This window comes from Trametes versicolor (genome assembly GCF_000271585.1).
Source record: "Trametes versicolor FP-101664 SS1 unplaced genomic scaffold TRAVEscaffold_14, whole genome shotgun sequence".
Classification (NCBI taxonomy): Eukaryota; Fungi; Basidiomycota; class Agaricomycetes; order Polyporales; family Polyporaceae; genus Trametes; species Trametes versicolor.
This window is the reverse complement of record NW_007360334.1, coordinates 1,909-18,310: the sequence shown is the minus strand read 5'-3', so window position 1 is coordinate 18,310 and position 16,402 is coordinate 1,909. Positions and strand designations below refer to the sequence as shown.

The 16,402-nt window shown below is 56.8% G+C and overlaps 7 protein-coding genes across 7 annotated transcripts; 5 read left to right on the top strand and 2 right to left on the bottom strand.

Annotated features, from left to right (window-relative positions):
* The first annotated feature begins 76 nt into the window (after positions 1 to 76).
* On the top strand, positions 77 to 2,169 carry TRAVEDRAFT_32017 (uncharacterized protein). The gene is made up of 6 exons (XM_008046471.1): positions 77 to 132; positions 196 to 329; positions 398 to 1,525; positions 1,578 to 1,972; positions 2,054 to 2,089; positions 2,151 to 2,169. Exons 2-4 carry the CDS (start codon positions 321 to 323, stop codon positions 1,962 to 1,964), a joined length of 1,524 nt encoding a protein of 507 aa, XP_008044662.1. The 5' UTR covers positions 77 to 132; positions 196 to 320; the 3' UTR covers positions 1,965 to 1,972; positions 2,054 to 2,089; positions 2,151 to 2,169.
* Positions 2,170 to 2,607: 438 nt separating this feature from the next.
* TRAVEDRAFT_135942 (beta-lactamase/transpeptidase-like protein) lies at positions 2,608 to 4,540 on the top strand (the record flags this gene model as incomplete). Its single annotated transcript, XM_008046516.1, has 5 exons — positions 2,608 to 3,026; positions 3,081 to 3,576; positions 3,638 to 3,887; positions 3,946 to 4,300; positions 4,357 to 4,540. The coding sequence occupies 5 exons, from the start codon at positions 2,608 to 2,610 to the stop codon at positions 4,538 to 4,540; spliced, it is 1,704 nt and encodes a 567-aa protein (XP_008044707.1).
* Positions 4,541 to 5,116: 576 nt separating this feature from the next.
* Positions 5,117 to 6,816, top strand: TRAVEDRAFT_135946 (uncharacterized protein; the record flags this gene model as incomplete). Its single annotated transcript, XM_008046515.1, has 2 exons — positions 5,117 to 5,383; positions 5,440 to 6,816. 2 exons carry the CDS (start codon positions 5,117 to 5,119, stop codon positions 6,814 to 6,816), a joined length of 1,644 nt encoding a protein of 547 aa, XP_008044706.1.
* Positions 6,817 to 7,571: 755 nt separating this feature from the next.
* TRAVEDRAFT_102271 (uncharacterized protein) lies at positions 7,572 to 8,508 on the bottom strand (the record flags this gene model as incomplete). The annotated part of the gene is made up of 3 exons (XM_008046514.1): positions 7,572 to 8,077; positions 8,130 to 8,301; positions 8,341 to 8,508. Coding segments are annotated over 3 exons (846 nt in total), but the record flags the coding sequence as incomplete, so codon positions are not given.
* Positions 8,509 to 9,302: 794 nt separating this feature from the next.
* On the top strand, positions 9,303 to 11,757 carry TRAVEDRAFT_40587 (uncharacterized protein; the record flags this gene model as incomplete). The annotated part of the gene is made up of 13 exons (XM_008046498.1): positions 9,303 to 9,436; positions 9,494 to 9,646; positions 9,704 to 10,088; positions 10,143 to 10,254; positions 10,313 to 10,366; positions 10,424 to 10,604; positions 10,663 to 10,753; positions 10,806 to 10,912; positions 10,966 to 11,148; positions 11,186 to 11,189; positions 11,220 to 11,370; positions 11,422 to 11,587; positions 11,697 to 11,757. 13 exons carry the CDS (start codon positions 9,303 to 9,305, stop codon positions 11,755 to 11,757), a joined length of 1,782 nt encoding a protein of 593 aa, XP_008044689.1.
* Positions 11,758 to 11,933: 176 nt separating this feature from the next.
* TRAVEDRAFT_175271 (beta-lactamase/transpeptidase-like protein) lies at positions 11,934 to 14,067 on the bottom strand (the record flags this gene model as incomplete). The annotated part of the gene is made up of 5 exons (XM_008046513.1): positions 11,934 to 12,311; positions 12,368 to 12,728; positions 12,792 to 13,041; positions 13,093 to 13,588; positions 13,646 to 14,067. The coding sequence occupies 5 exons, from the start codon at positions 14,065 to 14,067 to the stop codon at positions 12,128 to 12,130; spliced, it is 1,713 nt and encodes a 570-aa protein (XP_008044704.1). The 3' UTR covers positions 11,934 to 12,127.
* An 850-nt stretch (positions 14,068 to 14,917) lies between these two features.
* Positions 14,918 to 15,954, top strand: TRAVEDRAFT_75256 (uncharacterized protein; the record flags this gene model as incomplete). The annotated part of the gene is made up of 3 exons (XM_008046512.1): positions 14,918 to 15,373; positions 15,435 to 15,741; positions 15,794 to 15,954. The coding sequence occupies 3 exons, from the start codon at positions 14,918 to 14,920 to the stop codon at positions 15,868 to 15,870; spliced, it is 840 nt and encodes a 279-aa protein (XP_008044703.1). The 3' UTR covers positions 15,871 to 15,954.
* Positions 15,955 to 16,402: the final 448 nt, after the last annotated feature.

The window sequence follows — 16,402 nt, the reverse complement described above, 5'->3', positions numbered from 1 at the left end:
ACCCATGTGGCGTACGCGGCAGGCTCTGTCGCATTTCTTGACTCTTGAACTCTCCTCAGGCTTTTATCGCAGGGCCACGGTCTCAAGTGCATCCAAGTGCATCCCCTCGAGCAGTGGTTCCATCTCATTGCCGTACGTATTCATAACCGTTTGGTCTCAATATGCGGAAAGCCATTGTAACTCACGGATTTTAAGCGCCCGGGATAGGCTGCCTTCACTCTTCGTCGACTTTTCGTCCATGAGCTAACGCCGTGTATGCAATTTCTAACATCAGACGAGGACATGTGCAAGGTACACTAACATCGCATCGCGTACATGCCATGAATACGGTATGTGTGTAGTGTCAAACCCCACCCGTCCCCGATAGTTACTCATCGTGACGTGCGTCTTCGTTTAGTCAAAATCGTCTACGACGTTGAATATCGACGTCTTACTCGTCATAGTGGCTTTCTGCGAAGGTCCCACGCTCTCCACGCTTATCAGAACATGCAAGGCGTTCTACCATACCGCCGCGCGGCATTATCTGGAAGACAGAGGAGCTACACTTCGTTCCGACCGAGAAATCGCCCTCTTCCTCCGGTTCATGCGCCCAGACCAGGGCAAACGTTGGCGATACCTCTACGAACTCCACTTCGATAAGGACAGCCTCATTGGCCCCTCCCTCGCGAAGTCCTTCGCTTATGGCATCAAGAAAGCGGTCAATCTCGAGGTCCTCAAGTTCGCATACGTCGAAGCGACCCTCAGCTCGCATCCCGATCTCGGCCCCGCGTTTGCTTCGCTACCCAGAATCAAGCACATAACGATGTCCAAAGTCGGTGGCATTGCCTGTAAAATGCTTGAAACCATGCAGTGGCCGTTGGAAACCGCCGCTCTGTGCCGCACGGCTCTCAATCGCAAGGCCTGGCCGGATGAAAACCGGTACGAGCGCTTGAACCCCGCCCAGCTCTTCAAAAACGCATGTCGTACCCTCCGCAGCCTCAATCTCGACTCATGGCGGGACTACGTCGACCACTCGCCCCTTCCGGTCTACCCACGGATGAAGTCGCTCACCGTCATCGGAAACAACTGTCCTTCCACCGCTCCTTGGGCGGCAGCCTACCCACACCTCGGGTATCTAGAAGTGTCGACCATCGAGCAGGCACTCCTGGACCTCTCCGAAGACTCCCTCGAGCTGTATCTGGAGACACGGGAAGAGAATCGACAGGGACACCTCACGCGCGGTACCTGGAAGGAGCTGGAGACGTTCAAGGGCGCCCCCCTAGACTTATACCTTGTCGGCGTGCCGTGCAGGATCCGACGTCTCGAGCTGGACATAATGAAGGACGAGCTACGCTTCCTGCCCATCGTCGTGGCTGATACGCTCCCGGCGGAACTCATCCTCGACCTCGCGTCGCAGGTGCTCAATGGCGGCGACAACGCCTGGCTGCTAGATCACCTGCGGGATCCGGCGCTAAGCAGTGTCCGTGCGCTCACGCTCACACTGCGAGATCACCTTCCGAGTACAGCCGACTTCCCCGACTTCTGGGTGCGTTGTATGGTACATCCTTCCATGGTTTCGTGTACTCATCAACTATCAGGATCGCCTGGCCGACGCACTGCCGTCGCTCACCCTCGACTCCCTCGCTGTCAAGATCAAAATCGAGAGCATGAAGGACATGCACTGGTTCACCTTCAGCTCCCCAACTGGGTCAGACTCGGATAGCGCTCGCAGAGCGGAGCAAGCTCGGATCGACAGGCCAATGCCCCCGCCCTGCGAGACGGAGCTCTACATCAGCACCCTCGCGGCCGATACCTTGGCCCGCCGGTTTCTTCAAGTGTCGCATTCCCTCGAGAGCGTCGAGGTGGACGTTGCATTTTGGTGGAACTCCGAGTACGAGAACAAGAATGTTCGGATGACGAGGCGGGAACTTCACCCGAGTGCGGGCTTGACTGGCGCTAGCGACCTTTCAGCGGTGACTGCATAACCTCGAGCGTGAGTAACACTGCATCTATCTTTCAAGTATGTGCTTGCATTCCTGACCAGAGACGTCGGTGCGCGGCCAAATCGCTACAGATGCCAGACGACCTTGTCTCCGTACTATTACAAATGGTAAGTGGATGTGGTTTGCGTGCCATGCAGTCATTACCACTTATTTATCTCCCTTCAAAAGCTTTTTTATCCTACGTTTCCTCACGCTTCGTCGCTGCACATAAGACTGTCAGAAGCATTAGTGGCGCCCCTGCTGACATCGACGCGGTGTCTCCACAACATTCCCACATCCTCCGAGTCAAGCGTTGCAACGGTTACGAACAGCTGCGGCCTTTCTGCGGACCGGGTCAGTGGTTAGTATCAGGGCATCAGCCGTGCTTGCCTCAAGTATGCTTCACTGGCGGAGCTGTCCGATTGTAGTTTGTGGGTCCATGGGTAAGGAAGCATGACAAGCCGCGCTGAGCGCCCTGCAGGCGGTGTTCATTTCTGATTTTTACTTATATCGTCTTCTCATGGATCCTCATCCAGACCCCTCCAGCGACATATAAGACGGCAGAAGATCTCGAAAGCGGATTTCCAACGTTATCATCGACCTCCTCCGCTTCCCTCACACCGTTACGATGACTTTCAGCTCTGCCATGGCCGTGGGACTCGTGTCGCTGCTCATCGGAGGTTTTTACTCTGGCAACATCCGTGTTCCTCTCTTCGAAAGTCGGGCGCACAGCTCTATTCCTGAGCCATGGGACTGCCGTCCATTCCTTCCACACCTCTTCGCCGACACTCCTCCATCCACAGCACACCCCGCCATACACGCCGGCGTAGCAGCCATGCATCAGTACTTCGCGTCGCGCTTCTCTGCAGGAGATATAGATAGCCTCTCGGTCGCAGTTGTCACAGCGGAGGGCTCTATATACGAGAACAACTTCGGCGTCACCCGAGGAAACGAGACCAGATCCCCGCCGACTACCAGCCACTCGATGTATCGCATCGCATCCACAGGGAAACTCTTCCCCGTATTGGAAGGCCTGATCTTGGAGCAGAAGGGACTCATCTCCTGGTATGTGGCGCTATTTTGCCGGTACGACGATGTCGCACTCATAACAGCGTTTAGGGATGATCCGGTCGACAAGCACCTCAAAGGCTTCTCGTATCGTCCCGATGGTCTAGACCCTCATGCCGTATCTGGACCAGCAGAGAAGACTCCTATCACGCTCTTCCAACTCGCTTCCCACATGTCCGGACTCGGGAGAGACTGGCCAGCAGGAACGGTCACCGACTGGCCGCACGACCTGGCCGGGATGGGTCCGCCCCCGACGAACGGGCTGCCTTTCCCCTCCAACGAAGATTTGCTGGACGCCATCGCGCATCATCATCTTACGTCGCCGCCGCTCTTCCACCCAGCGTACTCGAACACGGGTACGGCTGCTCTGGGACTCGCGCTTGCGGCCGCCAGCAGCGCGGCGGACGGAGACGCGTCCGTGATCACCTTCGCGGATCTCGTGAAGCGCGACATATTTGAGCCGATGGGACTCAATGGAAGCCATTTTCTCGTGACAGAAGAGAACAAGCACCTCGTCGTAGTGCCATCCCTCGCGCCCGAAGTCGCTGTAAGTCACTCGTGTTGTCACTGCATCGGGGTGTTCGTGTTCTGATCTCCGATTTATCTAGGATCAAAACTTTCTCGATGCGATGAACCCCGCCGCGGGCCAGTTCTCGTCGCTCTCGGACATTATCACCGTCACGCAGACGATCCTGAACCCGCGTCACCCGAAGAGCCAGCTCTCAACATACAGCCGAGACAAGTGGCTTCTTCCCGTACATTCTTTCGAGGAAGATGGCTGGACCGAGCTCGGGCTCATGTGGGAGATCATCAAGGCGGAAAACTCGAATGGACGTCTGCGCAAGATATACTGGAAACGTGAGTTCTATCCGATGCGCCCGCCTTTCACATACTCACAACACGACTTCGACGACAGTGGGCGCGATGGCGGGCTATCACAGCGCCCTTGCAATCCATCCGGGTACCTCCTACGGCATCATCGTGCTTATGGCCGGACACTATCAGGACGCCGCGAAGCTCGCGTACGACGCGTTCGCACTCATGCAGCCTGCCATAGACAACGCGCTCGCAGACATGGCCGTCAAGTTGTACGCTGGATCATGGCACGCTGATCGCGACGATCAAAGCAAGCCTTCCTCCGCGCGCGTGATCGTAGAGAAGGGCACGCTGTACATGGAGAGCTACACGCTCCTCGGCGTGGACGCGCTCAGCATGTTCGGCGCGCAGGGCCGTCTTGCGATGCGCCCCTCAGGACGCCGCGATGAGTTCCGGTGCGTCATGCTGACTCTTTGTATGGCTCCGTTGGCTGACCGTGCATCTTTCACAGACTCGATACGGGCATACCTGGCTATAATGGACAGAAGCACATGGGCTGCTACCCGTATTGGAACGGGCAGGACCTGTGGGGTGTTCGCAACAACGCCGCCATCAATGCGCTCTACTTCAGGGGAGACGGAGAAGAGCGGCGTCTGCATGTTCCGTCGCTCGAGATCCTCATGCAGAGAGCATGAAGACGTCCTGTGTTACGGTATGACGGAAGATTCGAAGAGATGACCTTCGGGTCCTCGAACGTAATAGAATTGACGTGACTCACAGTTCTCTGCTGCGCTATCTACAGCATGACTCGATGTTCAATGCTCGAAGCAGGTGCATGACTTTCATGGGTCGTTCGAGTCACCGCTCGTTCTCACCGCCGTGGCGGGATATAGCCGTTTTAGGTAATAGGGCGGGCGTCGGGGCGGCGGCTGATGCGCGCGGATCAGGCACCGATCAAGTCATATATGATCACAGCGCACCGCCTCTATCAGGCATTTGGGTAAGCGTTTATCCTGGACGACGCGACGATGCTCTCGCCCAAGCGGTATATAAGAGCTAGCTTGCACAATATTGTAAGCAACGCAACTCGTCGATCCAACCCCGTAACACTCTTCTCTCCACGTACTAGTACCTCTCCGACGATGGCGCGCACAAGCCAAATACGACAAGCCGCGCTCGCGGCAGCCGCTGCGGAAGATGCGCCGCCTCCTGAGTTCCCTTCCCCGTTCGTGTTCAACAACCGGACACCCATCACGCTCGTCGAGCTCCGCATGGCCCGTTTCTCCGGGATAATCCGGGCCAAACCGAACTGGTGGGAGAAGGTGCACGACGCGGAGCTCGTCGCGAAGTGGCGCGCCGAGATGGTCGAGCGGGATCGCGTCTCCGTCGATAGCCTCTGGAGCGGTGAGGGACGCTTCGAGTACGGGGACGGCGAGAAGCAGTGGCCGCGCGACCCCCTCACGGACGCGCAGCTGGACTATATCTTTGCCCAGCTCAAGCACGAGGCTGACCAACGCGACCCGGCCACGGGCATCTATGTGAATATCCTTTCTACGCGATGTTCAGCTACCATGCTTACCTGTGCGTGATGTAGGCGGCGGCAGTTCCGAAGGTTTACGAATCCCGAAGCCTCGTGCCCGCGGACTTGAAGGCCACCCTCATTGCAGGCGTGTCTGTCCTCGAGAACGTCCCAGATGACAAGAAGGATTGGCACCCGGGATCTAACGAACAGGTCCTGGATCTCGTTCACCCCTCGCTCTACTGTCTGCGCATCCGCCACTCCTACGTCCGCACTACCGGCGTTCCCGCAGGCGCGAGTCCTGTACACGTTATCACCGAGGACGAGTACAATGCGCAGCGACCTGATTTCGGAAAGTACAGAGACACCGACGCGGAGTACGCCATCTCGCCGCTGTACCAATGGCTCCCTACAGACTTCGCCGTGTCCGAGGTCGGCGACGTCAAGGCCCTATCTTACATCAACAACCTCCACCCCATCCAGCACCGTGCGCTCTACCCCGCGATCTCCTCCATTCTCGCGCGCTTCGTGCCTCTCTTCGAGAAGGTGCTTTCGGATACTCTCAGTCCGGAGCCCCCGCTGGCCATCACTGTCGATCCGAACAGCTGGTACGACCATGTGCCGGATTACTCCGATAATGGCGAGGCTGCGGACGGGGAAATGGACGGATGGGAGAAGTGGGATCTCGAGATGAAGTGGCCGCAAGTCCCCGACCCCGAACCCTTCTCTCCTCCAAAGGCGGATGGACGCGTTGAGCTCAAGCTCGGCGGACGCACCGTGCAGGTGATCGTGAAGCTCGCGAACATAGTTCTCACCCCGGAGCGCCCGGAGTACCCCGGCGGGTCATGGCACGTCGAGGGCATGGCGAACGAGAAGATCGTAGCGACGGGTCTGTATTACTACGCATCTGAGAACATCACGGAGTCGCGGCTTGACTTCCGCACCGTCGTCGGCGAGGGCTCGGACAACGGCGTGTGGATGCCGTACGAGCAGAGCGACGACAAGGGGTACAACACCGTGTACGGCTTTGGCGGAGGCAAAGCGCTCAACCAGGAGCTCGGGCACATCGTCGCAGAGGAGGGCAAGTGCATCGCGTTCCCGAACATCTACCAGCACCGTGTGGACGACTTCGAGCTTGCGGACCGCACCAAGCCCGGGTACCGGAAGATCCTGTGTTTCTTCTTGGTCGACCCACTCACGCGAATCATGTCGACAACCGACGTCCCGCCCCAGCAAGCGGAGTGGTCAATGGCCGAGATGCTACGCGTTCCCGCAATGCAGGGCTTACCTGTAGAACTCTTTGACATGGTCGCAGATTATGCTACTACGGGGACGATGTCTCGGGAGGAGGCAGAGGAGCATCGCAAAGGGCTTATGGCGGAGAGGGCGAACTTCGTGGTGCAGCATAACGAGGGGGTATTCGAACTGGAGTTCAATATGTGCGAGCACTGAGTTTTTTTCGGTCTGTGGCATGTATATACCATGACCGTTTGTGCATGCCAGTGTAGAAAAGCAAGCGATTTGAAGCCAAGTCCCAGCGGAAGATGGTGACAGTGTGTGCCTGCCGGGACTCCCTGGAGCCCATGCCCATATCTACACCACACAAAGATGCTCATAACACGCTTTGAGCCAGAACAACTTGAAATGTTCTGCAAGGCACAGTACATATGGCCCGCACCGGGCGGCAAACCGATTCATGACGCGGCGAATGCCGAGGATGTTCATGAGCGTCAGCCTCGTCAGCGCTTACAACTTCTATTCATGATCCTTCCACGACGCTTCAGCGAAGGACCACAGATTGCAACGAATCCTCTATGATGAAGTACATCCCATATACAAGAAACGCAACACAATCCGGGAATATGAAGAGAGAGGGAACATAGTGGTGCGTGGAAGTCGGCCACCGCTACGTCGACGCAGATCTGGCCTGCAACGGTCCACAAGGTAAGTTTACCTGGACAACCTAACTCGCCCACGTCTGAATGGAGGATATCTGGCACTGTAAGAATAGATACCAAGTTCGATACTACACACCGAGAAGTCGCGTTCGTCGCGCTGACGGAAAGCAAGAGCGAGCCGATGAATGTCGGTCAAGAGGGCACCGCCGCGGGGTTTCCTACGGCTTTCCGTTTTGTCAATCGTGCGGGATCATCTCAGGATGAGAACATACCGGTGCTGCTTTCCATCCCCATATTTGGCTCTGAAAACAGCTCTCGCAAGGTTCTGTGCAAGACAACCTTGGGCTTGAGCAACACCACCTCCCGCATTGGCCCATCGTCCTCGTCCTGCTTGGCCCTACGTTCGCGCCGGATAACCCCCAAGTTCGTCGTGCACAGGATGTTACCTGCGGGATACTCTGTGTTTTCCGGTCTCTTCACCTCCGCCCACTCGTCCTCCATACACGCGGGATCAAACGACGCAGGCGGCCAGATGGGGAAGACCTGTAGATCGCCAGACACGATTTGTCCTCCTGACATACAGCGTAAATCGAGGACTTGCGTGGCGACCTGCTTCAGCCGCTCGGCGTGGTGCAACCTGACGGATCTGCGGACTTGCTCTGGAGACCCATCTACGCCGCATGCCAGGAGTACGTCGGTGACGCAGTCGATCATCATCAAGGCGGGCACGGATACACTCTGTCCCTTCTCGGGGATGATAGCGCGTGTGTAGGTGAGCGCCATTGTCCTCCACTGCTCGGAGACGGACTGAAGTTCTAGTAGTACGATAGTGTTAGTGCCTGGACGCATCCACACCTGTAAACGCACCATGCCTGCACATCTCCACGTATATAGAGTGAAGAAATGCAGTCTGCTTCTCAAGAGAGGTGAACCACGGAGAAGCAAAGTTGAAGACCATCATCGCGAGCGCTCCTTGAAGCGCAATCTGAACAAGGGTGGGGTCGGTGCGGTGGTCACTCGCGGATAGGATCGAGGGGAGCTCCGCGCCGACGATGTTCGACTTTTTCAAGCCGGCAACCGCCATGTTAACGATAGGTCCATACTTCTGTGTGCCGTAGGAGTCCTGGAAGTCGTCGGATATTGTGGCGGCGGTATGGAATATCTGGGTATTGATACGCTTGACGAGAGCAAGCACCTCCGAGCTGCATGTGACATCATCGACGCCGTTCAGGTGCGTCTGCGTCTCCTCCTTGAGCTCCACTAGTCCCCTATTTAACAGTGCTGTTAGGTCGCTGCGTTCCGCAAGTGCCTGCGCGAGGGCCCGTTCCAGCTCGGCCTTCTCTCCCTCCGTAGCCTTCACGTTACGCTCCAGTTGGGCGGAGTACTTCTTTAGTCGCTGGTTGTAGTCGTCAAGCTCTTGGCATCGCCCCTCGCTGACCTGAAGAGCGGCCTGCGACGTCTGCAGGTCCTCTTGTAAACCCGTGATCTTGCCCTGCGACGCACGTTCCCTCTTCTTCAGCTGCTCTATCTCCTCCACTTGGCTGCTAGCAATGTCTTCGAGCTCTTTGCAGCGCTGGCGATAGTCGCGATCTTTTCTGAAGCTCGTACGCCTCGTCCGCCCGGTGTCACGGTCGTTGTCCGACTTCCAAATGCGGATGACAACGTTGTCCATCACGAAGAGATGGGTACGGAGCAGAGTGGTTGCAACAGAGTGGTTGGTATACAGACGAGGTACGGAACCAGACGGGGATCCTCAGCACCAGGAGGACGCCTCGATGGTGACTGCAGAGAACTGTTCTATGAAGGACTCGTGTACCGACAACCAAGTATGCTGATGATCTACTCGTGGGTTCAGCGCCCTCGAGGGCCTGGGAGGGTGCTGATCCGTCGTGTTTCGAAGCTCAAGCCTCGTTTCCGCAGCGCACGGAATCTTCCGCATATAGCGCGAGGTGCGAATGGCCACGGTACGCATCACTCACCTCTAGCTCGAAGAGACTCCTTATCCCCTTCATCCACACCCATCAACTCCTGTGCTTCACTATGGCGCCTCTTCAGCCGTACCGGGGCCCTGTTCGCAAGCTCGTTGTAGCGATGGATATCGGGACAACTTATTCAGGTGTGGCTTACGCGTTTCTTGACCCCGGGGAAGTACCGAAGATTCAAGGGGTCACCCGGTAAGCCTGTACGACGTGGTCTTTGAGTACCCAGCCTGAATAATGTTTATCTTCCAGGTTTCCCGGTCAGGAGAACGCGGCAGGAGATTCGAAGATTCCATCCATCCTGTACTACCGTCAAGACGGCACTGTACATTCCGTGGGCGCTGAGGCCGCCATTCCAGGCATAGAACTTGAAGCGGAAGACGAGGATCTGGTATTCGTGGAATGGTATGTTTAGAATTCTCTGGACTCGGACGCGAGTATTCGAGCTGACACACGTTTCAGGTTCAAGCTGCACCTTCGTCCCGAAACACTCGATTCCAACGAGATCAAGCGACGCGACCTACCCCCTCTGCCCAAAGGCAAGGGCGTGCTGGACGTCTTCGCCGACTTCACTCGATACCTCTTCCAATGCACTCAGCGTTATATCAAGGAGACGCACGCAAACGGTGCGAGCATATGGAGCTCCGTCGAGGACCGAGTCGAGTTCGTGCTATCCCATCCCAACGGATGGGAGGGCCTGCAGCAGGGCAAAATGCGCCAGGCTGCCATCATGGCTGGCCTCGTGCCCGACACGCCGGATGGCCACGCGCGAGTACAATTCGTGACGGAAGGAGAGGCGAGTCTCCACTTCTGTATCCGGAGCGGATTGACATCGGACGGCCTTTCCGTGAGTGCGCGACTCGCCGCGTGCAGCACTGGTGTCTCACCGGTTTACCTACAGGACGGGCAGAACGTGATGGTCGTCGACGCTGGAGGAGGAACGGTCGACATCAGCAGCTACGCGTTCATCTCGACCAGTCCCCTAAACGTCGAGGAAATCGCCTCTGCAGATTGTAAGTGGCTCTCTTCCCGGTCCGAGTCCTACTCATCAGGCTGATTATATGCTTTCAGGCCTGATGCACGGGTCCACGCGTGTGAATGCAAGGGCGAAGACGTTCTTGCAGAGTAAGCACACAGTTGTTGTCGGTGTTCAGAATGTGATTGCTCACGGAATGTCTCCAGAGAAGCTGAAGGACTCTGCGTATGGCAACGAGGAGGACATCAAGGCGATGCTGGACTATTTCGACAAATCTACCAAACCAATATTCAAGGATGCGACCGAGCAGTCGTACATCAAATTCGGGTCGATGAGGTGTAACGATCCGGGAGTAAATATTCGTCGGGGACAGCTGCTATTGTCTGGGTGAGCGTATACGGGAGTTGACATTTTGGCATGTCGTTAAGCTAAGGTATGTCGCTAGGCTGGAGATGGAGGCGCTCTACAAGCCCTCTCTCGATGCTGTCGTCGAGGCTATTCAGAAACAGCGTCAGACGGCTACGTGTCCGATATCCGTAGGTGTCTATGCATTCATATACGCACATAGCGTAATTGACCCTTTCTCAGACCATCTTCCTTGTGGGCGGCTTCGCCGCGAGCCCCTGGCTTTATAGCAGCCTGCAGCAAGTAGTCAGACCTCTCGGGCTCGCTGTTTGCCGTCCAGACACCCATACGTATGCGTCTACCTCTGTAATTCTGCTGAAGTTTACTCACCTTTGCTATCTAGAAACAAAGCTGTTGCTGAAGGAGGCGTCTCGTTCTATCTCGAACATTTTGTGTCTGCGCGCATCATCAAGATGACCTACGGAACAATCTCCAGCGCCACCTACGACCAGACCGATCCCGAGTGTGTCGCTCGCAGCTATAGGAAGAACACTCGCCCATCAGGCCGTTTCGTAGTGCCGGGCGCGTTTAGTTCTATCCTGATCAAAGAATGTCATTATCAGCATCGTGAGAACCGAAACTGACCATGTACTACAGGGTACACGCATTCGCGGCGGCGAGGAGATCGCCAAGGCATATCACAGGGAGGCGTCAGATTCGAACAAGGATCATTTGAATACGACAACATCGACAATCGTATGCTACCGCGGGAAAAGAGAACGACCGAGATGGCCTGACCTCGAACCTGGTGCGCACATTTCCCACTTTTCAACACTCTCACTAACTCCTGTTACACAAGAGTGCTATACCACCCTCTGTACCGTGACGGCGGATACATCTGCAGTAGTCAAAACACCGTACAGAGGCCCCTGCGGCTTCTACTACATCCAGAAATTCGACATCATACTGCAGTGCGGCCTCACCGAGCTTCAAGCCCAGATACGGTGGAAACAAGATGTAAGTAAGTTGCAACATCGTGCACCTCGCTAGGCGCTACTGACTCCCTGATCTCCGTAGGGGCAAGAAATGCGGTACGCCGTCTGCGTCTGACTTCGACCAACTGTGGCTCATGAGCTCGCGCAGAGGCCCGGCCAAGATCGTTTACGATGACGATCTCGAGTCTGCGCAAGACTGAGAACTCCTAGTTGGCGCCTCCCTTCTACTGTTCGTGCTCCGTGTTCACCGTGTACAGAGTCCTTGTATGCGTACAAAGCCCTTGCGTTCTGCCTCACAGGCTGCTCCACCTCTACGGGATTTATGCATTTGCGTTACGTTGCGACTCGTCCACAATACTATATATCTCGGCTTTACATAAGCGGGTGCACTCCAAGACACCACATGTATTGCGGCGACGCAGACGCAGATACGACAGATTGGTGCACACCTGGAGGCTAATTCTAGATACTGGCAACTCTATTGCGAGCGGCCCCAGTGTCAAGACGCTGTATGCACATCGGGAAATGTGGCATATCAGTGCCCCGTCTCCAAGCGACAGTTCGCCCCATTCACGTTCTCCTCAGCACCAACGACAGAGACGGAATATGGAGGCGCCGCCCGTCCCCAGCCCCAGTAAAGTACAGCGCATTGATCGCCGCGCCCTCGCGCACGCCCCACATGTCCTGCCCATTCCAGTACGGGTAGCAGCCCATGTGCTTCACGCCGTTGTACCCCGCGATCCCCGCGTCGAGCCTGCGCAACCCGGTCAGCACAACGTCGAAAGCCCGACTCGGACTCGGCGGACGCACCGGAACTCGTCGCGGAACCCCGTCGCGCGCATCGCGAGCCTGCCCTCGGCGCCAAACGCCCTCAGCGCGTCCGCCCCGAGGAGCACGAGTTTCTCCACGTACAGTGTCCCGCGCTCCACGGCGATACGCGCGGATGTGGGTGCGGAGACATTGGCGGTCTCTGTCTCCGCCACCCAGGTGCCGACGTAGAGCTCGGCGACGGCGTCGGCGAGCGCGCGGTCGACGGCGGGCTGGACGAGCGCGAAGGTGTCGTATACGAGCTTGGCCGTGTCCGGGTACGGCCCGGCCATGAGCACGACGACGCCGTAGGCCGTGCCCGGGTGCACGGCGATCGCGGTGTGGTATCCGCCCACATTGCCCACTGGGAGGAGGGCGTTCGCGTCAGGGTTAAGGACTCGGAAGCCTGGGAAAGTGTGCGACTCACATTTCCAGTAGATCTTGCGTAGGCGTCCGTTCGAGTCCGCTGCCTTGATGATCTCCCAGACGAGCCCGATCTCGGTCCAGTCGTCCTCTATGAACACGTGGGCGGGCTGCAGCCACCTGTCGCGTGCGTACGAGGAGATCTGGCTCTTCGGATGGGAAGGGTCCAGGATCGTCTGCGCTAGAGTCATGATGTCTGCAAGGGACGAGAACTGTCCTCCTGCAGGGTTCATGGCGTCGAGAAAGTCGTGATCCTGCTCTTGCGTGAGCATCAAATAGTCCTGATGTAGTCGATAACCACGTACAGCAAGGTCTGGCTCCACTGAAGGAACGACGATCAAGTGCTTGTTCGCGTCGGTGGCGAGGAAATGACTTCCGTTCAAACACATCGGGTCGAAGATATCACGCTTCATTACGTCGGCGTATGATAACACAGATGGCTCGCCGCTAGCCGCGCTGCTGGCGGCTGCGAGAGCGAGGCCGAGTACTCCCAGACCTGTGTTAGAATATGACGGATAAAATCCTGGGGGCGAGACGAGATGGTGCTTAGCAATCGCGTCCAGTAACACCTTGGGGGACGGATACGGATGTCCGTTCATGGGAGGAGGTCCGCCGCCTGTAGCGTCGTGCGGCCAGCCCGTTGCTGGCCCAGGAGGCCAATCTCGACCTATGCCGGACATGTGGCTCGCGAGCTGTGACAGGGTGATCTCGGGCGCGTTCTTCGGGGAGGGGTTCCTGTGTGGATCTAGTCCGTCTGCGCGATACTTGAAGCCTTCTAGGTACTTGCTGACGGGGTCGTCCCTAATGAAGCAAGTTGTTGTGGCAAACATTTACGCGAGTCAGGTTACAACCACCTACCAGGACAGAGCGCCTTTCTCCTCTAGGATGAACCCTTCGAGGGCTGCGAAGAGCTTTGACACCGAAGCCATGCGGTACATAGAATGGCTGGTGGTCTCAGGGCTGTGCGATTCGTTGGCGCGCATGTAGCCGAAGTTCCTTTCGTATAAGGCCCCCTGCGAGTTTACAACTGCGACAGATAAACTGTCGATGTCACTCTCGGCAAAGCGGGCGGTAAAGAACTCGTCGACAGCATGCACAGCCCGACGAATGGCGGGATGCGCAGAACATGGTGGGGCCTCGGCGAAGACGTTGGGGAGAAAAGGCCTGCAGCTCCATCTTTCGATGTCGGGATCGTCTGGTGGCGTCCGCCAGAAACCGGAGTAGAGACTTCCGCCGAAGAGCGAGAGGGCAGCAGCAGCGACGGTGGAAGTGAAAAGCATGCTAAGGGATAGCTTGCGTAAGACAGCGGTGTGCCGCGGTAAGCAATTGCGAAAGCTTCAGATTCACCAGAAGGCTGGGCGTGAAGGTAGCGATACAAAAGGCGTCCGGATACAAGCAGTGATGCAGCGCACGAAGACCGGAATGCTTCTGCGTGAGAACCACTCACTCTGTCTAGCCCGTGCACTTCTTCCGCTTCGTAGACCAATGACCAGATTTCTGAGAGCGCCGACGCCCGAGTGATGAGTGTCATCAGACGACAACGTCAACGCTAGCAATATAGCCCGGACGTACAACACAAGAGCCTCCAAGTTTTATAAGCACCGCAGACAGAGAGAGTAGCCATAGACAAGTAAGTACTCGCTGAACACGTAGTAACGAAGAGAGAGAGAGAGAGGAGATCTAGCCCGCGGATCTGTCTCTTCTGCTCTTGGTGTCAGGACCCCGGGTACTCGATAGCAAGTTCTTGGGACCCAGGTCGTACACCTCGGCGCTCGCAGACTCCTTCCAGCTGCTTCAGCTCCACTTCCAAGTCCTCTTCCTTCAAGGAGCTCCCTGTTGCTGTGACCTATGTTTTCAGGGAAACAACGTGAGGTAACAAAGGATGACTTGACGCCAGGTGCGGACGGCTCTTCGTGAACTAGCAATCGGTACGTCCATTTCCTGCCCTACTTCGCCAGATGATCGATTCCTACAGAATTATGAGTCTCATCATCTCACGCAGTGCATTCCAGCCATGTGTATTCCCTAAAGCCATGCACACATCGGTATGGCGCGCGCCCGTTCGATATATGCCCACGTTTTGGTGCACTGCATCCACCTCAGTCACCCCCGGGCCCGAGCTAGTCATCGATGCCCACCGAAACCTCCTACGCACGTCTACCCCTACGCTCCTCTCGCTACGACGACAGCGCTCTTGAGCCCCTCCACATCGACGACGAAGGCACACCCGACGAGGCCTATGGCGACAAGCCAAGGCCTGGGCGTTCATCCGAGTCATTCTTCTGGCGACTGTTCATCGCCTCCTGCATCGTCGCCCTCGCCCTCTCAGCCCTCAATCTGACGGCACTGTCTGCATGGACCACCATCTCCACCCTCCTCCCCTCCACACGGCCCACGGCGTCAGAACTGAAGCGACCTAGCCCGTACCTAGGGCTCGAGAAGCTCGCCGTCGAGCCGTCGTCCTGTCGGAGTCGCGCGACGTTCCCGAAGAGCTTCTACACGTATGACACGCGCGCTGGCTCGAACGCGGAGCTCACGCGGGTGCATGCCCCCGGCGACCAGGCGACGTTGATCTTTGGGGGCCCCGTACGTCTCATCATTCATTCTTCCGTTTCTATATCTCATGACGCTGACTGGAACGTCTCAGGTCCGCGCCGTCGCCGACGTATACGTGGCCGACTACGGCCTCGAGAACTGCACGCTGAATCTCCGGCGGAACAAGGACGCAGCGCTCCCCCAGGGCGCCGTCGACGTAGAGGTCTACCTGCGACCTGCCGCCGATCGGGCTGGCGGTGTCCTTTCCACATTCCTCGACGTCCTCACGTTTGCGCCAGGGAAGGAGAGCATCTCGCGCCCGTTTCACTGCGCATCGGGTTCACACGTTTTCCTGGAGTGGCGCTGTCCTGCGAGCAACTGTCGCGTCTCTCTCCCGCTGGAAGGCGTCACGAGTATGAGTACGTCGTGCTGTGCGTTTCGTGTATGGAATCACTGATTAATTCATCTTAGCGTCTACGACGACATCGCCCTCCAAGACCGGATTCAGAGTTACTCAGTACGAGGCGTTGCATTGTATCGGCGTATAAATTTCCTGTTGCATGCTGAAATGGCCATTCGTTGGCCCCATCACCGCTTTTTGTCTTGCGCTTGGAATCTGCATTTGTTTTACGCATCGACAGAGACATCGTCACGCAGCGAGTAGGAAAATACGCGCTTATGGTGGGATCAAATCGGCCGCTGCACACGTAACAACCCCGGGCCTTCAATGTGTCCTGCATGGTTTCCCGCAGCAGCGCGCTTCATTTGCGCACCGAGGTGCAAGAGACCTTCCTATGTACGTACATGCAGGGTAAAGAAGAGGTGCGATTGGAACACGCTCGAATTATGCTCAGGACGGACTCCGGAAAGAGCTGGACGTTATGAGTAAGCCTCGGCATCGTGGCGTCAACTTTATAACCGCCGCTACTCGGAGACCACATGCATATCGAGCATGTGGACCTCATCTTGGAGCCGCAAGCGAGGGGAATATGCATATGGAAATGACGCAGAAGACTTTTGGCGCTAACACTTTCAAACGTTCTCGTTCACTGCCGCTTGAGTACGAGCGAGTCAGACCCA

What these genes read in the sequence shown, in the direction of transcription:
- TRAVEDRAFT_32017 (XM_008046471.1), top strand. An exon ending in CCGACTTCCCCGACTTCTGG is followed by an intron (nt 1,526 to 1,577) that starts GTGCGTTGTATG and finishes ATCAACTATCAG; the next exon opens with GATCGCCTGGCCGACGCACT.